General features: G+C 40.9%; 10 protein-coding genes across 10 annotated transcripts; 3 read left to right on the forward strand and 7 right to left on the reverse strand.

The window, feature by feature from the left end:
- The first annotated feature begins 59 nt into the window (after positions 1-59).
- On the forward strand, positions 60-918 carry Cpr47Ed (Cuticular protein 47Ed). Its single transcript, XM_017072945.4, has 2 exons — positions 60-193; positions 269-918. The coding sequence occupies exons 1-2, from the start codon at positions 182-184 to the stop codon at positions 602-604; spliced, it is 348 nt and encodes a 115-aa protein (XP_016928434.3). The 5' UTR covers positions 60-181; the 3' UTR covers positions 605-918.
- Positions 919-1,921: 1,003 nt separating this feature from the next.
- Cpr47Ec (Cuticular protein 47Ec) lies at positions 1,922-3,610 on the forward strand. Its single transcript, XM_017072628.4, has 2 exons — positions 1,922-1,964; positions 3,098-3,610. The coding sequence occupies exons 1-2, from the start codon at positions 1,953-1,955 to the stop codon at positions 3,473-3,475; spliced, it is 390 nt and encodes a 129-aa protein (XP_016928117.3). The 5' UTR covers positions 1,922-1,952; the 3' UTR covers positions 3,476-3,610.
- A 408-nt stretch (positions 3,611-4,018) lies between these two features.
- Positions 4,019-6,665, reverse strand: LOC108008727 (mitochondrial sodium/calcium exchanger protein). Its single transcript, XM_017072626.4, has 7 exons — positions 6,274-6,665; positions 5,818-6,221; positions 5,410-5,760; positions 5,239-5,357; positions 4,482-4,716; positions 4,359-4,426; positions 4,019-4,302 (listed from the first exon to the last, which is right to left on the reverse strand). Exons 1-7 carry the CDS (start codon positions 6,504-6,506, stop codon positions 4,108-4,110), a joined length of 1,605 nt encoding a protein of 534 aa, XP_016928115.3. The 5' UTR covers positions 6,507-6,665; the 3' UTR covers positions 4,019-4,107.
- A 569-nt stretch (positions 6,666-7,234) lies between these two features.
- Positions 7,235-8,066, reverse strand: Cpr47Eb (Cuticular protein 47Eb). The gene has a single exon (XM_017072808.4). It carries the CDS (start codon positions 7,992-7,994, stop codon positions 7,332-7,334), a length of 663 nt encoding a protein of 220 aa, XP_016928297.3. The 5' UTR covers positions 7,995-8,066; the 3' UTR covers positions 7,235-7,331.
- Positions 8,067-9,810: 1,744 nt separating this feature from the next.
- Cpr47Ea (Cuticular protein 47Ea) lies at positions 9,811-11,923 on the forward strand. The gene is made up of 4 exons (XM_017072455.4): positions 9,811-9,959; positions 10,431-10,609; positions 11,228-11,303; positions 11,389-11,923. The coding sequence occupies exons 1-4, from the start codon at positions 9,858-9,860 to the stop codon at positions 11,542-11,544; spliced, it is 513 nt and encodes a 170-aa protein (XP_016927944.3). The 5' UTR covers positions 9,811-9,857; the 3' UTR covers positions 11,545-11,923.
- Positions 11,743-13,458, reverse strand: Or47a (Odorant receptor 47a). Its single transcript, XM_017072454.4, has 4 exons — positions 13,122-13,458; positions 12,877-13,066; positions 12,207-12,822; positions 11,743-11,998 (listed from the first exon to the last, which is right to left on the reverse strand). The coding sequence occupies exons 1-4, from the start codon at positions 13,420-13,422 to the stop codon at positions 11,948-11,950; spliced, it is 1,158 nt and encodes a 385-aa protein (XP_016927943.3). The 5' UTR covers positions 13,423-13,458; the 3' UTR covers positions 11,743-11,947.
- A 4,701-nt stretch (positions 13,459-18,159) lies between these two features.
- LOC118876978 (rRNA 2'-O-methyltransferase fibrillarin) lies at positions 18,160-18,637 on the reverse strand. Its single transcript, XM_036813716.3, has one exon. The coding sequence runs from the start codon at positions 18,587-18,589 to the stop codon at positions 18,269-18,271; it is 321 nt and encodes a 106-aa protein (XP_036669611.1). The 5' UTR covers positions 18,590-18,637; the 3' UTR covers positions 18,160-18,268.
- Positions 18,638-20,186: 1,549 nt separating this feature from the next.
- On the reverse strand, positions 20,187-20,490 carry LOC118876979 (uncharacterized). Its single transcript, XM_036813717.3, has one exon. The coding sequence runs from the start codon at positions 20,488-20,490 to the stop codon at positions 20,257-20,259; it is 234 nt and encodes a 77-aa protein (XP_036669612.3). The 3' UTR covers positions 20,187-20,256.
- On the reverse strand, positions 20,187-21,236 carry LOC108008981 (uncharacterized). Its single transcript, XM_017072924.4, has one exon. The coding sequence runs from the start codon at positions 21,199-21,201 to the stop codon at positions 20,887-20,889; it is 315 nt and encodes a 104-aa protein (XP_016928413.3). The 5' UTR covers positions 21,202-21,236; the 3' UTR covers positions 20,187-20,886.
- Positions 21,237-21,636: 400 nt separating this feature from the next.
- On the reverse strand, positions 21,637-22,985 carry LOC108008998 (pupal cuticle protein Edg-91). The gene is made up of 2 exons (XM_065863494.2): positions 22,688-22,985; positions 21,637-22,612 (listed from the first exon to the last, which is right to left on the reverse strand). The coding sequence occupies exon 2, from the start codon at positions 22,570-22,572 to the stop codon at positions 21,847-21,849; it is 726 nt and encodes a 241-aa protein (XP_065719566.2). The 5' UTR covers positions 22,573-22,612; positions 22,688-22,985; the 3' UTR covers positions 21,637-21,846.
- Positions 22,986-24,278: the final 1,293 nt, after the last annotated feature.

A 24,278-nucleotide genomic window follows, 5' to 3' on the forward strand; every position in this document is an offset into this window, starting at 1 on the left:
ATAAACTCCAAAACTTGAACTGCTACTTTCTACTGACCTCAAAAAACTGAGAATAGCATCTGGCATTGCATAATGTCTTTGTCTGCTGATCTGAGGTGGAGAAATGTGTTCAGCTGGTCTTCTAACGGATTGCTATAAAATGCGCAGAATCTTTCCCAAACGCTTAGTATTAGCATAAATCATGTTCGCATTGGTAAGTAGCGCTTAGCTCATGAATAGCCAAGTGACTCCACTTTATGTTCTTCCATTTTTTTTTTGGGACTTCCAGCTATTGATCTTGGCTTGCTGCCAACTGTGGAGTTGGCCCGCTGAGTGTGCTGCCATTAATGAACCAGTGCCAATCCTCAAATCAGTGGCCAAACAACTCAGCTCGGGCACCTACTTATTTATGTACGAGAGCGGCGATGGAAGCTATCGCGAGGAGCTGGGCCTTGTGGATTCCGATACGATTCCTGCCGATGGCAGTCTGAAGGTTTCCGGTGTTTATGGCTATATCGATGACAGGGGTCAGGAGCTGCAGGTCAGATATAAGGCGAATCAGAATGGTTTCTTGCCACATGTGAGGTACGTTTCTGTGGGGAAGGCTATAAACAAATCGCCATAGAGCCATTATCTTTGATGGGCACACATTCTTGAAAATGTTAGCCAGACAATTACCAATGCAAAAAGCCGATCCAGGCGCGAATACCCAGCTTTGGGCTACAAGGAGCGGCACACAGTAAATAAGTTATATAACTATTATTTTACCTATTTAATCGATATACTGATCAAAAATCTTCAAAGTGGAATTATTACCAGAGATTCCGAGCCTTCATGCTTGGAATAAAGTTCAGGTTTTATCTAGAAGTCTTCATCTTTATATTATAAATTCATACAAAAATTCTTTAAAACTAGTTTAAGGCAATTATTTAAAAAAATTTCAACTTTAACGAACTTGTTACACTTTTAATAAATATAAATAAGTATGTTATTTACAAATTTGAATTTACAAAAACATATAATACCAAATTAATAAAGTGCTCTAAATTTTTATGGATGCAAATTATTGTTTTCTGTGTCTGGTCCAGCAGCTGTATCTGAAATCGCTTGCTCATCGCTGGGATATTTAATTTGCTGCAGATTCGAAATTAGTTAAGCTGTCAAAGTTATAAATTGTGGCAGCAGCGCCGATTGCCCTTTGCCAAATCCCAGCCAAATGTCGTTCGGTGCAGCGAAATGAATTTGTGTTTATCACCCCATGAAATGAGTAGCGAAAAAAACACGATCGTTACTATCTAGCCCCGGAACTACCGATGATTGAATTAATAGCGCCGCCATGTAAATGAATTTGCTGATGCACCCCATTGAGATTCTGATTCGAGCCATTTGTCAGCCGAAGATGTTCGATCGATAGTTATAGATAAAGTTAGGTAGATAGATATATGTACGAGTGCCCTGGGCTAGGGGCTACACCCCAGTGCAGATCATAATATAAATTGCATCAAAGCTGACATTTTACACATTTCTGGGATTGGTGTGAATATGGCGGTGCAAAGTGTGAGGTGCGACTGATTAATCGCGACACCTGGCGAGTGGGTGAAGCCGTGCAAGTTATGCAGTTGCAGAGGCCGTTAATGTAGCCGCCGATCGGTGTCATCAATCGCCGGCGTCATCGGCCCGATCTGACTCAGATCGGTCCAATATAGTGACACATATTCAAGGCCCTGCTCTGATAACTGACCCATCGGAGGCCTTGACATTTAAAGCCAGCCGCATTTCGGAGTTTGCGGACGTAGAGTCCACATAAAACGGGATGCAAACATGTTTAGCATGTTTAAGCGAAAGAGCCGAAAGAGCTGGATGTGGTCGAAATACTGATGCAGGAGTGTGTGGCTATAAAAGCCAACTGACCGATCCACTTTGAGTTCACACGCGCTTTAACTCTCGCTTTCTACGCTCCAAAAATCGCAAAAATGTGCAAAATCGTAAGTGAAGGCAATAAAGGATAGGGGACATCAAAAAAGACTTATGGATAAAGAGAAAACTAAAAGATACAAATGTCCTTGATCATTTATTAACTAAAAGTGGGAAGTGAAGAAAAAAATGGATAAGGATTGTATAAGACCAGCTCTCTGATACATTAATATTTCATTTAAGTTGATAATTTGATAAGTAAAAGTGGGAAGTGAAGAAAAAATGGATGAAGATTGTATAAGACCAGTTCTCTGATAATTTGATATTTCATTTAAGTCATTCATTTTTCAAATTGATAAGTAAAAGTGGGAAGTGGAAAAATAAATTCATAAGCTTTATATAATATAGGACCATCTTTTTATGAAATTAGTTTTTATTTATGTGATAAAAGTTTTTTTTTACAATAAAGTGTAACGAGTGATAGGGGTAGTCCCTTGCTTTTTATACCCGTTACTCGTAGAGTAAAAGGGTATACTAGATTCGTCGGAAATTATGTAACAGGCAGAAGGAAGCGTTTCCGACCCCACAAAGTATATATATTCTTGATCAGGATCACTAGCCGAGTCGATCTAGCCATGTCCGTCTGTCCGTCTGTCCGTCTGTCCGGATGAACGCTGAGATCTCGGAAACTATGGGAGCTAGGCTATTGAGATTTGGCGTGCAGATTCCTGAGCTTCTTAGGCAGCGCAAGTTTGTTTCAGCACAGTGCCACGCCCACTCTAACGCCCACAAACCGCCCAAAACTGTGGCTCCTACAGTTTTGATGCTAGAATAAAAATTTTAACTGAAATGTATTGTTTTCATCAATACCTATCGATTGACCCAAAAAAAAGTTTGCCACGCCCACTTTAACGCCCACAAACCGCGAAAACCTGTAACGCCCATGCTAGATAAAAAATTTTAACTGAAATGTATTGGTCTCGTCGATACCTATCGATTGATCCAAAAAATTTGCCACGCCCACTCTAACGCCCATAACGCTTAAATCTGTATACCGCCGGTAGGTGGCGCATTTTAATCTCTCTTTGTTGCTTGCATATCTCCATATAGCTGAGTAACGGGTATCTGATAGTCGAGGTACTCGACTATAGCGTTCTTCCTTGTTAAAATATAATAAACACGCTAATTTCCTGATCTTTTATAGCTTCCTCTTTTCGTCCTGGCTGTGGTGGCCGCCTGTTGTCATGGTCTTCCCGTGGAACCCGAACGCGAGCCAATTGCAATCCTGAGTTCCGAGATCAACAAGAAAGCTAATGGTGGGTACGACACCCAATACTCAGGTGCAGATGGAACCTCTCGCAAGGAACAGGCTGATTTGGTGGACGAAGGCACCGACGAGGAAGCTCTCGAGGTGAAGGGATCCTACAAGTACATTAATGACCTTGGCGAGGAGGTGGAGGTTTTCTACACGGCGGGAAAGAATGGATTTGTCCCATATGGCACTAGTATCAATCCTGAAATCACAGCTGTTGCCCAGGCAGCCAAGGATCTGCCTAAACAGGTGAAAGTGGAAAAGGCTTAAGATGTGTTTTCTGGAAGAGATCTCTCAAGATGGTAGTTCATAAGATTAATGGAAAAAAGATAAAGCGTTGTTGCTAGGCAAACAGAAATAAAAGATAATACGAACTGTGAAGAAATGATGTTTCAATCTATCTAATTTGCATGTCTCGCACTTTTTTTGTTTACTTATCCAGCGAAAATACACAGGGAAAAATGGGAGTTAAATATTGTTGGTTTACTATACAAATCTGAATACCAAAAAAAATTAATAGAAATATTTTTAGTGCAAAAGTTTGAAAAATTATGGTTTATATGTTTTGATATCTAAAATATATTTCAGTAAATATGTTCTCCTTGAAAGACCTTGAAAACAGCCCAAACTTGGCACCGTGTCAATGTGTGCGACGTCATATGATTAAGCACACGTTTGGCCACTTTGCGGTACAGTGGGCCCTGGGGCTACGAATGAGACACCTGCTTCTATACATCATTACACGCTTAAACATCGTCCATTAGCTTTGATCAAAGACAACTGAAATGAAGACTTAACGAACAGGAAAGCGAATGAAATTGGTCATTTAATGAGGCATAAATCATCTCGGGAATTTGCATATTTGATGGGTTTATAAAGATTCATTACAGATTCCTCTCAAGTCAGACTCCATAGGCGAGGATCACGCCCTTCTCCAGAAGAATAAGAACTCCCAAGAAGAAGAAATAGTACGAAACCAGTAGAAAACCACAAGCTCGACGCAGCTTAAAGTTTGTGGTGAGGGCGGAGAGCATTGAGAAGCCCATTCCAACCTCCAAGAAGATGCACACCGTCTCACCAAAGCCTCCCTCTGTAGGCTGTTAACAGATCTCATAGAAATACTTTTTATAATACCATTTGCTTCTCTACTTACGTTAATATTACTGGGCACATTCATGAATGACTGGACAACCAATGGCAGGGCCAGAAACACAAAGGATCCTAAAAATAAGAATAAAGCTGGATCCTTGCTTTAACATTAAATCTCTTTAATTACCAAAAACTGGTGCTGAGAAGGTGGCCGTCAATGCCATACGAGGCCATCCCTGAAGGGCCAGCGAGAGATTGGTCACCAAATCGTTGCTACTTATGGCCCAGCATACTGCTGTTGCCAGTAAAAAATCCTGGCTCACTTTCATTATGGTTGCCACAGTAAAGAACATGGCATTTACCTCGGAGGTCAGGCAGAAGATCAGAAAGATGGTGGCCAAGAAACCCATACTAGATGTAAACTGTAATGAAAATCAGAGAAAACTTGAATGGATTTAATGTTTGCGAAGGAATTGGTATTGACTGGTCTTTACTAATGCATTATATTCATCTTTTAGGGTTTATTAGATTGTAATACTAATTTTCAGCAATAGGCGGAAATAGAAAAATTGCGGAAAATTAATACAGATTTTTTGGAATGTTAGTCCGCAAACTATTAGAGCTAAGGTATATATTATTATTCTGTAGGTTGACTATTGTTAGTATTATTATAGAGGTATACTTCTTTCAATCTAATTAGAAGTATACTTATATAATAATATACCTCTATAAAGGCTATAAATAAGAAGATTAATCAAGCCTAGAGCAAAACAAACTAACAACTTTTATAAATATCGACGGTATTTTAGAGGATCCAATCTAGAAAACAAGATTTTGTTTCCGGTTTAAGATACTCCAACATTATAAATATTTACTTTTGTAAAAAAAAAACACCATCTATGTCTACGTGCCTATAGTCCACGTTAGAAATACCAAAAACTTACTCTGAAAAATTTGGGTGGGGTGTCGGTGCGCGTGAGAAAAAATATCAAGATAGCAATGGGTATCATAATAATGAGGATGAGAATATAGGAGGCAATGCCCGCAATGGTGTATCCCCGAACTGAAAAACAAGATCTTAGGTTGGTCACCCACGCATTTGAAGATAATCTCACTAATTATGTAGGCTATATAGGTGGGGACAAGAATCACTTGCAGGTTGAAGAGCAGTTTCGACCATCCGTAAAGGGGTTTCTCCATATCAACCACTGGGATGAGAAATCGCAATATCATATCGATGGGTTGCTTGAGAATTAGATAAACCTTCACCAGGACCGTTCCCCGTCGGAAGCGTTCCGTATCGAACTCGCCTACGGTGTTCCAAAATTGTCGGAAAAGATGCTTATTACGACCACCCTTAACATCTGACCGATCTATTATTTGGCGCTTCAAGGGCAACTGGGTCTGCGGCTTTAGTTCCTCCAGTTGCAATGCCTCAGCCACATCCATTTCTCTTTTCTCCAGCTCTAGTGAAGATTTACATAGGTTATAAAGATTTATAATGTCAAGGTAATGAAACTTACTTCGAATGCGGGCCATCAGCAAATGTTGATCAATGATGGCCACCAAAACGTAGCCCACAAAAATAAATGAACTGGGTAAAGCCAAAACCCAGTTGATGCCGTTGGGTCGCTTGTGTATATAGTCCATGTATGCGACATTCAGGAACAGGAAACCAAAGTCACGGATATAATAGTTTGGCTCCATATTGAAGGGCTTGGTCAGGATCACCACTCCGGCGACGAAGATGTGCAGGAACATGGCCTGCGACATGCATATGAGGAAGGTATACTTGGAGCTCTGCATTCTCGAAGCGATTGCCGTGAATAAATCCGGTGATCCATTTGCAATGGCCAGAACCGTAACCCCAGCCGTGCTCTCGTTCATCCGCAGTGAGTCCGCAATCACCTTCAAAATGGGACAGAAACTAGATATTCCAAGTTATATCGTAGCTTATGAAGCATAAAAATGATACTCACTATTTATTTATGGTCATTTGCATCATCCAGAACACATATATGGCCATCAGAAGCATTCCCACCACACTCCAGAAGGTATTAAAACCGTTTCCAACGTCCACTTTGCAGAAATGCCAGCCCAGATAGTTGATAAAGTTCATATTAGTCACACAATCTGGCGTGTTTAGCACAAAATGACATCGACGAGTCTCAGGCAAATCGTGGACCTTTCTGCAAGTTGTTTCCTCACGCATTTTTTACTTAGTATTCTATTTTCCTAACAATTACCACTTCAGAGCTGATTAAGAAACCAAGGCTTCCTTATGACTTAATATATCAAATATTTAACGTTCAAAGTTCCGTTGACATAATATTAAAATGGACTTAAAGTTCGAGACTCAAACATGTCTGTGAACTTTGCTTAAATAATTATAAGTGTTTTTAGATGACTTTCTTTAAGAAAATACGATCATCTTTATGGGTTTATAAGAATGTGCATATAAAAGTCAGAAAATCATTGCATGACGTTTTAAATACCTCATTAAAGTCTAAACAAAACTTGATTATTCTTTTTGTGATTATCAAAATAACAGTAACGAAAAAATGATTTTTAATATAAGCCTTTAACGATCTATTTTTAGTGTTTAATTCAGATCTATAAAAAGTTGTTTACGAAATGTGTTTTGCCTTGCCGGATTACTAATCAACAAAATATCTTAATTTGCTTTGTTTTCATTATGCCTCTCTGGCTTGATTATACCCATCGTTAATCTTTTTCCATATTCTCCAACAAAGTTCTAAGCCATAAGCGTCATTCCCAACAATTTGTGGTCGGTGAGATAATTTCTTGTTGTCAGCATACTGCTTAAATTAGCACTAACCATAGCGAAATTTATGATAAGTATTTATATGCAGCACGGAATCCGCATTTCACATGCAGCTGCTGTCGCTCCATTTCAAATTCAATCAAGAACGATGCGGATTTCAGATAGGGAATCATTTTATTGCTAGCCAGTTAAATTAGATCGCACTTGGTTTTAAATTAAACAATACTTAGGTAGTCTAGAGTCTAGGAAAGCTTAGGCAGTCTTGGTCTCCACCTTCTTCTCGATCGCAGCCTCGACGGCGGCCTTGATCTCGGTTTCTGGCGCGGCATCGAGGACCACCTGGACGGGCACCACCTGGGATGCGGCGGGCAGAGGCTCGGACTTCTCTACCTTCACCGATTCCTTGGCAACCACAGGCTCCTCCTTCTCTTTCTCCTTCTCGACGGGAGCGACTTCCTTCTCCACAGCAGCCGCCTTCTTTTCCAGTTCCTGGGATCGGGCCCTGCGGTTCCTCAGCTGGTCCTCCTCGGAAACCTTGGGCAGATCGGCAGCAGCCTTGGCCAATGCAGTGATTTCCTTGGGGATGATGGTGCCAATGGGTACAAATCCATTTTTGCCGGCGGTGTAGTGAACCTCCACAGTGTCACCATTGGCGTCGATATAGCTGTACATTCCGGAGACCTCCAAAGCCTCGTCCTCGGTGCCGGCATTCTCGATCACACCCTGCTCCTGACGGATGGACTGGTCACCGCCCTCGTAGCTGAAGTGGAAGGATCCATCGGGCTGCTTGTCCGTCTCGAATTTCAGGACGGGAATGATTTCCCGCTTCTCGGTGGTGCTGCTTACGACCTGGCCAATACTGGCGGCCAGAGCTCCACTGGCCAGGGCCAACAAACAGATGGCAATCTTGAACATTTTGGTGGTTAATTAGGAAGTTACGAGAGAAGAGAGTTCTTGGGTGCTTTCTTGGCGGGAACCGACGGACGACTTGGCTTACCACATCCAACATCCACTTTATATACCGGCGTTTAATGTGCGCAGCAGCCACGAATTAGCATCTTTTGAGTCCCATTACGCCATAACCCAAAAAATACAAAAATATATCCAAAACAAAGCGTAAAAAAAACACAAAAGAAATTCTATGGAAGCGAGCAGAATGTGATTTAATAAAACACTCACAGCCAAGAGACAAGATTTGCATATTTATGTGTCACCGACTTGTTAAAACGTAAGCCATCGAAGAGAGGTCAAGTGATTAAGCCAATGATGATGATATCGATGGGGGCACTGTAATAAGATCGACTTTTTGTCGATTCCAGCAATCGCAGAAAATCCCGCCCAGACTGGTTGATCATCATTGGATCGAAGAACACGTCATAAACTTGTTTCGCACTCGAATGTTTCGGGCCAATCCATCACTTGAAGTGGCCAAAAAAAAAGCCTGCGCCTCAGTAACTGATTGATTGCCAATGTTTAGGAAATTGCACTCGATTAGCATAGTGTTCCACACGCTCGGCCAGACAAAGGGGCATAAATTAAGATACATTTGATGTGCGCTTAAAGTGAATCCATATATCGGATTTGAATCGCACGCGATCCATCAGTCATCAGTCATCACACGGGAAACTACTTGGCCACCCTGAGTGTGTTGAAAAGAAAAAAATGGCATCGACTGGGAGTGAGTAAGCCAATTGCAATGGGCTGTAAATTGTATGTCAAATGTGAAAAATGCACTAAGCCAGGCCAGCCAGCCAAATAACTCTTCCTCTCAGCCAAGCTGCAATTTGAAAAGCAGCGCGAAGGCCAAAGCAAAACGCGGGCAACCGCGAAATTGGCCAAGTAACATGGAAAACGTACGAAAGGGAAAACGTACCAAACGGGTTGCGCGGGGAGTTGGCCAAAAAATCTCGGGCGATGTTCATCATGTTCGTGATCATCTCCGCGGTGGTGGAGTTTGGAGCTGGATTTTGGCAGCAGTTATTGCTGTAATTTTTATGAATTGCAACTGACATTTCCTACACGCTGGAAAAGTTTAAAGTTTAAGCCGAAAGAAAAATGGCCAGAGCCGGCCGGCAAAAACGAAGCGGTAAATGGGAGCGGGTAACTGGTGCAGAAGGGAGTGGTCCCTGGACCTGGTCAGCGAAATTGGCCTAAAAGGGCAGGCTCACCTGGTTCACCTGGGTGAAAACAAAGGCAAATAATGCTCTTTAACGATGCATTGAAATGGACAAGTCAGCTACGCCCCAACCTGCGGCCCATTCAAATGTCAGTGGATAGAAAGATTCCATCGCAATTCATTGGCAGGCATGTGGCCAAATGGCCAATTCATCAAATCGAAACCAATTGCAACATCTGTAATCTTTTAATTAATATTTGACTTAACGAATTATTGCATCCAGTCGAGCATCCAGCGGGGGCACTAATCAAATGAAGTTCGCATTGCTAATTCACATAAATTACACCGCCGAGAACTGTAAGCTGTGAGCTGTGAGCTGCAAACGGCATAAGCCATACGGCATAAGGCATACGCGGCGTATGCGCAACGCCCATTTGCATTTGAAACTCGTTGCGCATACGCTACGTGGTGCGACGGCAGCTCTTCCGATTCTGTTGCTGTCAGGCAGACAAACACTGTTTGTTTCGCGGCCCACCCGCTCCGCCCGCTCCCCTGCCCTTCCAGCCATCGAATCTGGGCTGGTGCACTGCATCTGGTTGCGGATGCTGGCACTGCTGCTTCTGCTTCTGCTTCTGCCGCTGCTCTGCCTCCAGCTGCAGTGGATGCGATTTTGGTATAAAAACGTTTGTGGCAACTGCAGCCAAGTCAAAGCACTTTTGACGAGCCTCCCAGCGCAGTACACGATTTTAAGTCGCGAATCCGAAGTGAGTTTCAGTTCTAGTTGCTGTTTGCGAATCCTTAAGGATATAGCATCAGTCAAGATAAAGCAAAAACTTAGAAGAAAAATCATCAAAACCTCTAAACCCTGTCCTGCATAAAGGATATTTACAACACCTTGAAGGCCTTACTTACCGCTGGAAAACCTATAATAGTTCCCAGGATCTTCAATCTCTTATATGGATATTTTTCCCACGGCCTTCGTCATCATCATAACCATCATCATTTCGCAGAACTTTCAAATCGCAAAAAGCCAATCGGAGTATATCAGATACTAATTGCCAAGCAACGAGTTTGACATTCAAAGACAACGCCGCCGGCAACTCAATCGGGCACTAAACACTGAAAACTGAACACTGAACACCAAACACCAAACACCGCACCTCATCTCAGTTATGACTCTATTTAACCACCCCACCCCCTTTGCGGTACCCTGTCTTCTTTTTCGCCCACTAAAGGTCATGACGCTCACCCACGCCTCCTTCGCAGCCGTCGTTTTGGCCCTCTGCTGCCTCAGTTTCATTCAGGCCCAGCCACAACGTGGACTGCCCCCACCACGCGGAAACTCCTTCGACGCGAATGCAGTGATACTCAAGCAGAACTTCGACCTGAACCCTGATGGCTCCTACCAGTACAAGTAAGTGGAGATTGTGAGATCGTCTTTTTAGACCCTAAATATTCCGAATATGAACAGGAAAATCCTTTCCTCATCTTACATTCAGAAGAAACGTTTACTATTTGTCTTACACCAAAGTATCTTGAACTAAACTATTATTTTATTAGTAAGAAAATTTAGGTCACTCTCCTATCTATATAACAAGATTGCAACAAAATTAAGAAAACCATTTAACGTTTTATTAACAGATTGATAGAATTGTTTCATATCAGCCCTATGTGTTGTTATGGAGTGTAACCACTTTAAAATATTTTGTAAAAATATGTTTGGACTTTCAAATATATAAAACAGTATATTATATATATATTATACTTTAAAAATCTTTTAAGTTTTTGTTAGCATTAAAAAAGTGAAAAACAGAATTGTTTATATTTACTTTTATCTATTTTTATAATTTTTAACAGTTTTATTAGTTTTTTTTGAAATATGCATATCTTTTTTAAAACCTTTTTTTTAATAGATCAATTATGAAACGTTTTTTCTCACATATTTGGGTGTAACCCTATCTGTATCATATCATGTTTTTGCATGTTGCCTATTTCTCTAATGCTGATTCCCATTTATTTTGAAACCTTTTAGCTACGAGACAAGCAATGGAATCCGAGCGGATGAGGCTGGCTATTTGAAGAACCCGGGCAGCCAGATTGAGGCCCAGGTTAGTAATCTTTTGGGCGCTCTATTTTAAATACCATAGCATACTTTGGGGCGCGACTAAAATGTATTATAACTCTGTTTACCAGGTAATGCAGGGATCTTACTCGTACACCGGACCCGATGGCGTGGTCTACACCATCACCTACATTGCTGATGAGAACGGATACCGCGCCGAGGGTGCCCATATACCCACCCCTCCTCCAGTTCGCGCCGCCGCCGCCCCCGGAAGATTCTTCAAGTAATCCGTATCGTCATAAATTCGTGTTCAAATTCTTCATCGTTATGCTCAAGTTGGCAATCAAATTGTTGCGGGTCAGTGACCAAATGTGAACCAGAAACAGACAGGAGAGAGATAGAGCAGCTGCTCGTTGGTGATCCATCATCCCACCCAAAAAAACATTTCCGTTTAACACCCCTCCACCCCGAAAACTCCCCATCCCTTCGTGCTTCATCTGTGCATTTCTACCGCCAATCCAATCTGTCTAATCTACATTCTACATTCTACTTAGTGCCTAACGAACAGTGTGTGAGAAAAACATTTGTAAGATATGTAAATTCGATTGTTAAATGTCGTACGGCAACGCATGCTCAGCAATAAAACAAAAATTGCACAAAAATCAACCCGATGCGTTGTGGTAAAACCCTTTACGAGAAGGATCTCAGCATTGTTATGTAAGACATCGCAGTGCGGACAATCTGAAAATGATAAGATAGGCAATTAGTGATGGGCTTTTATGGATCAGTTTCGGGAACAGATATTTAAGCTTCTAAAGGGGATATTAGTAGTTCTTAATAGGAATTAGTAATATAACTATGTTAGATAATTTCTTTTAAATTTTCATAGAGGTCTCACAATGTCTTTTAAAATATCAATTCACTCGGCTAATATAATTCTTTCACCCACCGACGAGAAGGCCTCCATGTTAGCCTCGAAAAAGTATCCTGTGATGCGAAATCCTCGATGAGCCCGCATCATGCTGATCAGCAGGGATCGACATATCGAGGTGGAGGCTCCTCCGGCTCCCAAACTTTCGTGCCAGGGACTGTCGTAGATGGCCCACTCGAAACTGGCACTCTCCGTCTTCAGATTCTCCCCGCAATAGCAATAGATATAGGCCTGTATAATGATGGTGGCTATAAAGGAGGCGTAGTACACGCCCTCGGTCTGGGCAAAAGTAATGGAAAATAGATATCCCAGCATGCAGAGTTGCAGAGATGAGACGAAGAACTGGGCGCAGATGATTGGTTGGTAGCAGAGATTTAGATCGCTGCACATATCCAAACTGGTCTGATATAGTGCAAAGATCTTGTTCAGAGTGGCCTGGGATTCCTTATGACTTCCGCCTTTGAACCTAACCACCTTATACTGGGCGATCTTGAAGAAGGCGCACAGATTGCTGGTGAAAGAGCAAAAAATGGTATCCAAGCTAACAGCTGGTAAAACCACACCCGTCGAAGCGAAAGCACTCCATATAAAACTCAGAGCATAGTTCCGAATGATGTGGATGTCCCAGGGAAAACTATGGAAATTAATCATGATAATTTTATTTTAGAGAAATTAAATTGCTACCTACAGACAGGGAAATGGGAGTTCTGGCTCAGCATGACCTGCTAGCAAATAACTGAGACCCATTCTCACAAAAGGCAGCACACTATTCAAGGCCCAGGCGAGAAGAAAACAGGTCCTGAACAAAGTGCACATACGTTGATCCTGCTTGTTCGCTGCATTGAGGATCTCTGCATATTCCTCGCCTTGATCCGCCTCTTTGGAATTATATCATAAAATCATAAAACAATAGTAAAATGTATTACAACTTACCATTGGCCATCAGCAAACGAAATTTATCAATCAACCGTTTGAAATCCCGACGCAAGTACAGTATCATGCTGAACTTGAAAAGTCCTAGGATGGTAATTAATAGAGCTACCATGGCATCTGCCAGTAGCATTACATGCTTCCAATTATGAAGAACGGCTGCCAGGATGAAGGGAAAAATGGCGGCTATACCAAATACGTTAATTGCCCTATATGGACGCTTCCACATTTCTCGGTCTGCACTAAAGAGATCAAAGCCAAGTAGGGCGATTGTGCCCTTCTGTACTTGCAGGAAGCTATCCATGTCGACAAGGGTTATTTCGGCCTCACACTAAGAGAAGTCCACTTGGATCAGGGGTTTTAAGCATTTCCACTGAGCAAGGACATGGTCAGTAAGAAAGAAATGTGGCTAAGATAGCACAACCTATAAATACCCTTGCAGAGTAACATTTTCTTAAGAACACTTAAGTCGTTAACTTCTGCGAAGCCAAAAATCCAGCAGCTAGTCTTACAAAAATAATTGTTGCTGCAGGCACTTGAAAATTATACGTAATTAATTATTAATTTGGTGTTAATTATTTGATTACTCGGTAAATCACTTTCATATAAACTTATTTGAAGTGCGATCTTTGGAGTTTTAAAGCTTGTTGTGTATATACCAGATGGATATATCTTATATTTTATTCAAGTTGTGTTAAAAAGCTTTTCAATTTTCAATAACCTTATATTTAAAAGGGTTGTTGCAAGCTCCTGGCTAAAGTGAAGATTCCCTTTGAAAAGGCAATAATAACAGGGTTAAGCACCAGCTCCGTTTGACACCTCTTCACGAATTCCAAATTGGAATAAAATTTTAATGCTTTAATGTTTTTTATTCACACCTTGATATCCGTGATTGGATGTCCTTTTATCATAGGCGTGGTCGGCAATGTCATCCGACCTGTCAGAAAAACCAGGAAATAGGACATTTTTCCCAAAAGTCCAGTGTGTCACGCCAGCCCAATGGCGGGACCCTGTCACCTGCTCGTCTCTAGTATAAATTTAGTTGGCACAGCCAAGTAAAAACTATAAGGAGTTTTCACTTTGATTATAACATCATTGCGACAGACCCCTTATGACAAATAGGCATTTGACAGGTTATTAACATCCATTTAAGCTGCGAAGTCATACAACTAATACATTTCTCACTTTAAAGGTCTTAAAGACCTAAGACATAAACCAATTCGGTCGATAGGAAATGTTTTACAAAATCATTTTTAAGTTAATCAGAAATATTATTGGTTTATATTTTGAAACAAAAGACACCCACTAACAGACCGTAACTGAACTTAAAATTTTGAAGAACTAAAACTAAACGATGGATCAACGAGAATAATGTGCATTGCTTCAATAATCTTTATTCATGCCTCGACATTCAAGGGTGTCCTTTTGAAGTGGAGAAAGTAGTGGGTTTGACGAAGCGATGGCAGTACGTCATCGGACTAAAATGTGACTTAAAAAAACCAAAATATGTCGGTCCTCTTCAGTCTCTGAGTCCTCATCAGTGTCTGAGTCCTCTTCAGTCTCTGAGTCCTCTTCAGTCTCTCGAGCCTCTCGGGCTCCATCGTTGGCATGGTTGGCTCCCTGATCGGCGACGTCCAGGAGTTCGATCACCTTATCGTTGTTGGTAGCATCATCCAGAGCGAGGGCATGGGCCAGGAACAGGACTCCAATGAGAATCAGCAGTATTAGACGCATCTTGCTTTACGTTCGATTCAACGCCCTTGGGTGTAACTGATGATGTTCCCAATCGAACACAGGCCTTATATTTGACGTTCCTGCCTGAATAAGACGGGGTCTTTAACAACCGTTTTTAGCTTTCGGCAGTATATACGGCCGTATATTAAACTAAATACCTTGTCAAGATAGGTTTTTATTGATAGGTTTTGCTTTGCACATATTTCAACATACAAGTTTTACATCCCTAAAAGGCCATAAACCCCGGAATAAACTCTATCTCCGTTGACACATATTAGACATACCAATGATAAAGAAATTTTAATGCTATGTCCTCAGTTATTTATTCACGACTCGTAAGCTCTGGGTGGATAATCTTTTTTTGGTCAGTTGCTTTGCTGACCGAACAAAACTTTCAAAAAGTTCAATTGGCGAGCCTAGCGGACCCTATATAGTTGACTCCCTGATCAGTGACCTCCAGTAATGAGATTAACAACTGGTCCATAAAATCAATTTGAATGATAAGCCAAAGAAATACTATTGGATCTAATTGCATGTTGCAACACATAATCTATAAATATATAGTGCTGGTCTGGTAAGGAGTGTCATCTAAAGGCTGTAAGCATAGCCTACGGCCAACAGCTCCCTTGTTAAAAACAAAAAATATTAAACGTCCTAAACAACACCACCGTGTGATATGACATCAATGATAATAAATAAATTGCAATGTTTCAATAATCTTTATTCACGCCTCGACATCCATTTGCCATTTTGACGTGGGGAAAGTTGGGTGTTTGGCCGAAGCGATTTCAGCACGACATCAGCCTATCCAAAGCCGTATTATCCAATAACGAAAGGTTTTCTCCTTTGATTCCTCATCAACCTCTCGAGCCTCTCGGTCTCCATAGTTGGCATGGTCTGCTCCCTGATCGGCGACGTCCAGGAGTCCGATCCCCTGATCGTTGTTGGTAACATCATCCAGGGCGTAGGCGTAGGCCAGAAACAGGAATCCAATGAGAACCAGGTTTTTAAGATGCATCTTGCCTTCCGTTTGATTCGACTGATAGCTGGTAAAGACTTAAGTGCAACTGATGATGTTCGATTCGACCGCAGGCCTTATAGTCGACCACCCTTCTTCGATATGCCAGGGTTTTTCAACAACCCCTCTAAGCTCCTTAACAAATTTTTTGTCATATTTATATTGAATTATAAACTATATACCTTTCCACCAAGTGCTACTGTTTATTAGATTTTTTGACGGGTTTCGATTTGCATAGTTGTATTTATACCCGTTACTCGTAGAGTAAAAGGGTATACTAGATTCGTCGGAAAGTATGTAACAGGCACAAGGAAGCGTTTCCGACCCCATAAAGTATATATATTCTTGATCAGGATCACTAGCCGAGTCGATCTAGCCTTGTCCGTCTGTCCGTCTGTCCGTCTGTCTGTCCGGATGAACGCTGAGATCTCGGAAACTATGAGAGCTAGGCTATTGAGATTTGGCGTACAGATTCCTGAGCTGCTTACGCAGCGCAAGTTTGTTTCAGTAGACTGCCACGCCCACTCTAACGCCCACAAACCGCCCAAAACTGTAACTCCTACAGTTTTGATGCTAGATAGAAAATTTTAACTGAAATGTATTGTTCTCATCAATACCTATCGATTGACCTAAAAAAAAGTTTGCCACGCCCACTTAAACGCCCACAAACCGCGAAAACCTGTGACGCCCACAATTTGCATGCTAGGTAAAAAATTTTAACTGAAATGTATTGGTGTCGTCAATACCTATCGATTGATCCAAAAATAAATTTGCCACGCCCACTCTAACGCTCATAACGCTTAAATCTGTCTACCGCCGGTAGGTGGCGCATTTTAATCTCGCTTTGCTGCTTGCATATCTCCATTTCCCTTTGAGTAACGGGTATCTGATAGTCGAGGTACTCGACTATAGCGTTCTTCCTTGTTCAATATACAATTATTGCACTCTAAAAGGCTATAAAACCTAAGCTCAGCCTCCCTTCGACAATTCTTAGAGATACCAATGAAAATCCATATTATAATGCTTCAATGTTCTTTATTCACGAGGCGAAACCCGTGGGGCGATGTTCGTTTTGTCAGTAGCCTGAATGGCTGAACACTAGTTTCAAATTCTCAAATATGGGGGTTAAGTTCTTATATCTGATAGGAATTGCTCCTTTATCAATGTTATCCACGTATACAGTTACCGGCTCCTTGATGGTAGCGTAGACATAGGCCAGATACAGGATACCAATAACAGCTAGGATTGTTAGACGCATCATGCTTTCCGTTCGATTCGATTGATTGCTGATGAAGACTTGAACGCAACTGATGACTTCTGGACTCGACGGCAGGGCTTATATTCGCGGCAATAACTCGGCGTCAACTCCCTCTTCTAACTTTTCCCTTGCTTATACTATAGTGGGAAAGATTTAAAAAGTGTCTGTGTTTTCCGACAGACTACCACTACAGCACAACTAACGCAAAATGTGTATTCAATTTGTACAAACACGGCTGTCAAATATTCCAAATGATTTAGAGAAGAGTTTTAATTTGACACCTGCTTAAAGCCATCAAGCTCGTCTTTGCAATTATTCAAAAACATCAATTTCGATCAGTTTTCAAATTATTTTCCTGTGTCAGCACTATTTTTAAATTCTTAAAAATTTGCAAAATCTCATTCGCGAAAGTTGTCAAAATGATGCTCATTTCAAATGTCAATAATCGGAAACAGTTTTATTTCTACAGCAATGCGTCTGGTGGACATACATCAAATCAATTATCTTACTCATCTTTTTATTCAGCAGACTGCCGAACCTTTCCACCTGTTAGGTAAATTGCAACTAATGGAATATTGAGTAAATCTTATATCAACAGCAATACACCCGTCATGACTCATAGGCATATGACAGGGTAAGGCTATTGACCTCTGGTTAAACCTAGAAAGTATTAGCTGTTAGTATTTCTCTGTCCTGTCCTTCAATATAAAAACAAACTTGTTAGATAAAAAAGGTCTAGCAAAATTAGTTAATAAATAGAATGAACCTTGATCTCTACTAAAATCTTTTTTTGGTTGGCAAGACGGAAGTCCTTTTAAAAAGGCGATATGCTAAATTCAATATACCTTTTCACGTTGTAAGGTAATGCATATAATAGTGCACTCCGTTGCCAAAACTGGTCAACACAAAAGATGTGCGGACTTTGTTTCTTAAGGTTTTTTAAAACTCCTGGCTGTGGTAAATATTCCTTCTAAAGGCTATTATACCAGTTCTACTACCTTGACACCTCTTCTTTCCAAATAATAACCAAATTTTATTGCTTCAATGTTCTTTATTAACGCCTTGACATCCGTGGGTGGGTGTCCTTTGACGTGGGGCAAGAGGTGGGTTTGGGCAGAGACGTGGTCAGCAATGTCAGCTCTACCAACCACCACGACCCCATCCTCCGTGTCCGCCCCATCCTCCTCGTCCGCCGCCCCATCCTCCTCGTCCACCCCAGCCGCCGCCGCCCCATCCTCCTCGACCACCGCCCCATCCTCCGTGTCCACCCCAGCCGCCGCCGCCCCATCCTCCTCGTCCCCAGCCGCCCCGGGCCTCTCGGGCTCCATCGTTGGCATGGTTTGCTCCCTGATCGGCGACGTCCAGGAGTCCGATCACCTGCTCGTTGTCGGCGGCATCGTCCAGGGCGTAGGCATAGGCCAGGCACAGGACACCGATGAGGGCCAGAAGTGTTAGACGCATCTTGCTTTCCGTTCTGTTCGATTCGATTGATTGCTGGTGAAGACTTGAGTGCAACTGATGATTAGTGGACTCGATCGCAGGCCTTATATTCAAAGATCACGTCAGACGGCGTTCCTGTTCTCATACGCATCAATAAGTCGGATCTCTCTACAGACCCCCCTCATAGCTCCTCGACCATCTCTTGCCATATTCTGACTATACCATATACCATGTATTTACCTGGCCACAAGGTGCGATTGTTTAGGGGCTTTTTTGACCGGGTTCTGCTTTGCATCGTTATATTTCACCACACAATTATTACACTCTTTGTTATTTCGCCTGTCAGCTCTTTCTTTTTTTTTTGTCTTTTTTTTGCTGTCATTACTGAGTCATTTAAAATTTAAATGTCTCATTTGCGAAAGTTGTCGGGATGCTGCCACTAAGTGGTTTCATGCATAGATCATTCGATTAGGGTTCGTTGCCTGTCAACAATTGGGACCTGTTTTACTTTATGGGTTTTTACTGGACTGCATCTGGCAGATAAACGTCAAATCGATGGTTAATAAAAGCCACTTAATCAGCAAAGCCAAATATAGACTACTGCAACTTTCCATTTTGTGAGTGAATTGCATCTAATTGCATGCTTAACAAATTTAATACCAACTAATCTTTCACTAGCTCATCATGACATATGACAGGTTAAGCCTATTTAGCCTAGACATTTCTGACTTGTAAAGTTTTTTTTCAGGCCAGTTAGCTATAAGATGGAATATTACCTTCTACATCTTAACATCTATTTTAAAAACTGGCTAATACTTAATGATCTTATACTCACTTTTGAGTCCGATGTTTGATAATTCAAATTATCATATATATTCACAAGGATTCATATTGAAATGAGCTCTCGTTTGTTTAATGAATGTCAAGATCGACTTGTTTGATCTAGACTCTGAAAAGTAAACAAGTGGGGATTTACGAGTGCGAGCCATTGAACCTGAGCTGTCCATACAGGTTCCCCTCGAAATATCCCAAGCGTTTTTTAATATTTTTCAAAACAAAAAAATAGCCATTTGACTTATTTGCTTAATTTGCTCGTGCGAACCAAAAAAAACACTCCCACTTTTTTGTATGGGTATACTTTGTTAAGAAACTTGGGTTCCACCAAATTTAAACACAGTTCTGGAGCTTAAAAAGTTGCATAAAATCAAAGCTCTTCTATTTGAGTGTATATGAAGAAAGAGGGCTTGTCATTTTAATACTCTAACAAGGGGTATGTTCAATTTCATATTTGCAATTCACCGCAAAAATTCTATATCTGCTAAACATAAGGGCTTCTAAATATAAATATAAGAGTGCTTTATAATTTTAAGGGTATTACATTGTTGGCTTGCTTTTTGTTATATTTCTTCGTTGGGTGGAAATCAAAATTTTCAATGTACTGGAGACCAAAGTATCTATTGTTCTGTCATATGCTTAACAAACAAGTTCAGATTACTCAATCCTCAAATATATTGAATCGTTTTGCGTTTGTTAAGTTATATGAGTATATCATTTTGGGTATGGACGCAACGCAAGGTTTTTGAAAAAGTCTCTTCCCAGCTTCAAGAACAAATGTAAATAGCTTTTAGAAACATTTTTATTTACAGTGCAACGGGTTATCAAGGAAATGTGAATGTAATATTTTCAGGCTAGCGACCATAGTGTCCATGTCCTCCGTGATGACCACCATGACCACCATGTCCGTAATTTCCGCCTCCATAATGTCCATGTCCACCACGAGTCTGGCGCTCTCCACCTTCGGCATGGTTTCCTCCGTGATGGGCCACGCTCAAAAGGTCCTCCAGATTGGCTCCATTATTATTCAAGGCGAAGGAACAGGCCAGGCACAAAAGACCAACAATGGACAGCAGAATAAGACGCATCCTGTAGATACTTTAGCTAAGTTTGGAATAGATTTTTTCGTTTGTTCTCGGTTCTTTGCTTAGAGCAACTGTAGATCTCTGAGCCAAAATCACGGTCTTTTATGCGGCCACCGATTCAGTGAATTAACTGACATTCCATTTCTTGTTTGCCATTTTTGAATAAGTATGTTAATGGTGAAGAGATTTCATGTTTTCCATAAAATGCCAAAACGTAAACAATTCAAATGGCTTTGTTTTCTGACTCGGCTAATAAAAAGCTTTAAAAGCTTTAGTTTCTTTTTGACTTATTTTGAATCTGAGAGCTTTAAAGAACTTAAACAAATGTTGATAATATTATAAGAGCAGCTTTATTTAAAAGGTGTCATAGATTTTGGGGAAGCCACTGATTTTCGTTTCCTACCACCAGTAGCTACTATAGCTGCTGCTCCAGGGCCGATAAGAAACACTCCATCCTTTGTTCCAGCCTCCATTCCATCCTCCGTTCCATCCTCCATTCCATCCTCCACCCCATCCTCCATTCCATCCCGTATTCCAACCTCCTCCCCATCCTCCAGACAGCCAACGAGGTGGTCTTTCGCCTCCTTTCGCTTCCTGACCACCCAAATCAGCCACATCATCTAGGGTAGCAGCAGGAGAAGGATCCTCTTCTACAGGATGGGTAAAAACCACTCCCAATAGAACCACAAAAGCCGCCAAAAATATGAGCTGCATATTGATTATCAACCTTAAATACAACTACCACCCAACTGATCTGCATTGCTACCTTTTATACCTCAGAAAATGCAGTTCTTCGCCCACTAATTAAAGTTTATTTACAAGTGCCAACGAGAAGCTGAGAAGCCCTGACCCAACAGCTTCATAGTTAGCATACAAGTTACTTTTTAACCAATTTGCATGGTTTGGCTAACTAACAACATTTAAATAAGTTATACATATATAGAAAAAAGAATTAGGTTATCCCTAATAAAATGTGTTGTTTATTGCAATTTGCTCAGAAGAAGTTCTATAACCCGTGCTTAATAAAAATAACATTTCAACAAATAAAGAATATTTATTTAACAACATTAAGGCATGTAGCACCTTACAACAATGGAACTATAACAAGTATTGGAAAAATATGTATAGAGGACATAGTTATTTTACAACTTTGATTTTTAAGAATAAGATTTTACTACTGGCAATAGTAAATTCGCAATGATTATAAAAATAGATAATAAAACAAAATGTAAAGTAGAGCTATTCTGAATTTGATTGTCTTACTTCTTCGAATTTTTCGAAATAGTAATAACCAAAAAAAACATTTCGATGACTTAAAAATCTATTTATAAACATTTATAATACTGATGGACTTATGGCCTAGCCGAGCAGACTGAGTAGACCGCTTAGGGCTTGTGGATTTGCTCCGGCACCTGAGGCTCCAGCTGCCCCGCCCCCATTCGCGAGCAGGGGGCGCAGACTACTGCCGAGAGCCTGGCCCAAAATACCGGCTAACTGGGCTTGCTGGGCGGTGGAAAGCTGTGGGGTACCAGTTCCAGATGCTGCTCCTGCTCCCACTCCAACTCCCGATGTTGCGGGATTGGAGGAGAGAGAGCTTGAGATGCTAGCTGTACTACCGTAGCCTCCATTCGAGGGATAACCAGCAGATGCTGATGCACCAATGGAACTATAATTCGGTCTGTATCCATAATATGACTGCGGTCTCTGGTATCCACCATAGTTGTAGTAGCTGGGTCTGTAGTAGTTACCATAACCATAACCCAATCCAGGATATCCATAGTTATAGCCGTAACTGGGATACCCATATCCATAGTTGGGCCTGTATCCATAGCTAGGATAACCACCGCCGTAGTAGGAGTCCACAGAATCCGATTGGGTGCCACCACCGCCAGATGATCCACCAGGTCTTATGGGTGGTCCTACAGCAAGGGGAACATCGAAGAGTGGTCTACCACCTCCCAGTAAAAGAGGCGTCAATAGACCCAGAGTCCTGCCCTGCGGACGACTATCTCTGGCTTTACTTCTCTGCCCAGAGACCATCAAAAAAAGAAGGCTCAATAGAGCCAAACGCGCGGGTAGAAACATAACCGTAACCGTCGAATGCAGATTAACAACTGAAGACTGTCTGAAAAACCCAATAATATTAATACAACAGAGTTCTTTGGTGATTTTCCAAATGTGCTTGCCAAAAAAAACAGACCAGAAGACCTTCGGCACCTTCAAATAATGATCGCAGACCGAGCGGAGCTTTGCAAATTTTGGCCAGAACGTCATCAACTGGTTGGCGCCACGCGGCTTTCACGCCCAGTTTCGAGACCGTTTGGTTTTGGCCCAGTCTGCAGACGATCGCACCCGACATTGACCTTGCCGAAAGTTGGCCAAATAAGTCAGAAATCTGTTTCACACCGTTAACTCGATCGCTCACTTCCGCGTGTTTTTTTTCGCTTTGGGCTTGTTGTTTCATTCACCATTAAAAAAGGCCAACAACCGGGGGCGTTTCTACTATATTCGCTAGCTATAAGCTATAATAATAAAGATTGTCAATAGCAAAGTTAATTAGCGGGCTGGAAATCTTTTCACCCCTGAGAATATGCATTCTACTAGACATTCGCATGAGTGATTGTGAATCATCTTATACGTGCCGTATAAGAGCAGCGGTTCCCCATTTTGTGTTTCCAGGGGTTTCGGGACCGTCTTGAATTATTGTATTTGCTCTAATTGATAAGTATTTCGCCAGACGTGGAAATCTTTGACTTTTAATTTGATTAAGTCTGGCTAGACGTCTAAAAGTTAGTAAAGCCGATTAGGCAATTAATATACCCGTGTTTAGCGTTTATTGCCAAAACAATGCTCTAATATTTATTATATGACTTTTTGTTAGGGGTTAAATACTATATAAATAAACAATTTGAAGCAGGATCAGTTAATACACGAAAAAAGTAAAGGGCTTAACTATGAGATATCACCACATTACATTTTAATTTAATATTATTAATCCAAACTTAAGCAATAATAAAATCGGTTGAAACAATTAAAATAAATTATATTTTATACCTAATAAATTATTCATCGGAAACTTTAGTAGTGAATTAATTACTACTAGAAGTGTCCAATAAAAAGAACATTACGTAATTTGGAAGGTACTCCTTAATCACTATTTTATTCCCTTAACCGGTTTAACCCATCGCTATGATATACGATTTGTTTGTTTAAATCTGTTACGTTTATTTCGTTTCGCCTGCTCATCTGAAGATCATCAATTTAAAGACTGAATACCGGTCAATAAACGTGTTTTACTTTCTCACTGAACATTTTTATATTTGCGCCTAAGCAATTAATGTGCTTCCCCTGATGAACAAAAAGATAAACCAATCTCAGGTGATAAAAAACATTTGATTCGCGTATATACTGCAGTTAATTAACTGCGCAAAAAATAAGCTTGGGTCATTGATCACCTAAGAGTTGTTGTCTAGTCTGCATTCAACCGTAAGAGAAATAAATCCCCATCTTGGGGGCTGGTCTAAAAATGTGATGCTGACAAAACTGTGCACAGAGAAAATACCTTTCCACCTTTTAAAATTTTAATATTTAAATATATTCAAAGCCCTTAGTTTTGCTTAATTTGTATATAAAAGTAACATTTCTTGCCGTTAAAAAGAGTACAAAAATACAAATTAAGTCAAAAGAAAAATACAAAGTTCATTATAGAAATTAAGTAAAAAATATTTCCTAAAATGGTCATTCTTTTTTTCTCTGTGTACGTATAGATTTAGTGTTTTTAGTTTCTGAGA

The sequence above is a fragment of the Drosophila suzukii genome, chromosome 2R (genome assembly GCF_043229965.1).
Source record: "Drosophila suzukii chromosome 2R, CBGP_Dsuzu_IsoJpt1.0, whole genome shotgun sequence".
Taxonomy (NCBI): domain Eukaryota; kingdom Metazoa; phylum Arthropoda; class Insecta; order Diptera; family Drosophilidae; genus Drosophila; species Drosophila suzukii.

What these genes read in the sequence shown, in the direction of transcription:
- LOC108008727 (XM_017072626.4), bottom strand. Translation starts at nt 6,506, where the DNA reads ATGCGTGAGGAAACAACTTGCAGAAAGGTCCACGATTTGCCTGAGACT. An exon ending in CTATATAGCCTACATAATTA is followed by an intron (nt 5,358 to 5,409) that starts GTGAGATTATCT and finishes CTTGTTTTTCAG; the next exon opens with TTCGGGGATACACCATTGCG. An exon ending in CTTCTCAGCACCAGTTTTTG is followed by an intron (nt 4,427 to 4,481) that starts GTAATTAAAGAG and finishes TCTTATTTTTAG; the next exon opens with GATCCTTTGTGTTTCTGGCC.
- Cpr47Eb (XM_017072808.4), bottom strand. Translation starts at nt 7,994, where the DNA reads ATGTTCAAGATTGCCATCTGTTTGTTGGCCCTGGCCAGTGGAGCTCTG.
- Cpr47Ea (XM_017072455.4), top strand. Translation starts at nt 9,858, where the DNA reads ATGCGATTTTGGTATAAAAACGTTTGTGGCAACTGCAGCCAAGTCAAA. An exon ending in TTTTAAGTCGCGAATCCGAA is followed by an intron (nt 9,960 to 10,430) that starts GTGAGTTTCAGT and finishes CGCCCACTAAAG; the next exon opens with GTCATGACGCTCACCCACGC. An exon ending in GCAGCCAGATTGAGGCCCAG is followed by an intron (nt 11,304 to 11,388) that starts GTTAGTAATCTT and finishes TCTGTTTACCAG; the next exon opens with GTAATGCAGGGATCTTACTC.
- Or47a (XM_017072454.4), bottom strand. Translation starts at nt 13,422, where the DNA reads ATGGATAGCTTCCTGCAAGTACAGAAGGGCACAATCGCCCTACTTGGC. An exon ending in TCGTTTGCTGATGGCCAATG is followed by an intron (nt 13,067 to 13,121) that starts GTAAGTTGTAAT and finishes ATAATTCCAAAG; the next exon opens with AGGCGGATCAAGGCGAGGAA. An exon ending in GAACTCCCATTTCCCTGTCT is followed by an intron (nt 12,823 to 12,876) that starts GTAGGTAGCAAT and finishes TAATTTCCATAG; the next exon opens with TTTTCCCTGGGACATCCACA.
- LOC118876978 (XM_036813716.3), bottom strand. Translation starts at nt 18,589, where the DNA reads ATGCGTCTAACACTTCTGGCCCTCATCGGTGTCCTGTGCCTGGCCTAT.
- LOC118876979 (XM_036813717.3), bottom strand. Translation starts at nt 20,490, where the DNA reads ATGCGTCTTATTCTGCTGTCCATTGTTGGTCTTTTGTGCCTGGCCTGT.
- LOC108008981 (XM_017072924.4), bottom strand. Translation starts at nt 21,201, where the DNA reads ATGCAGCTCATATTTTTGGCGGCTTTTGTGGTTCTATTGGGAGTGGTT.
- LOC108008998 (XM_065863494.2), bottom strand. Translation starts at nt 22,572, where the DNA reads ATGTTTCTACCCGCGCGTTTGGCTCTATTGAGCCTTCTTTTTTTGATG.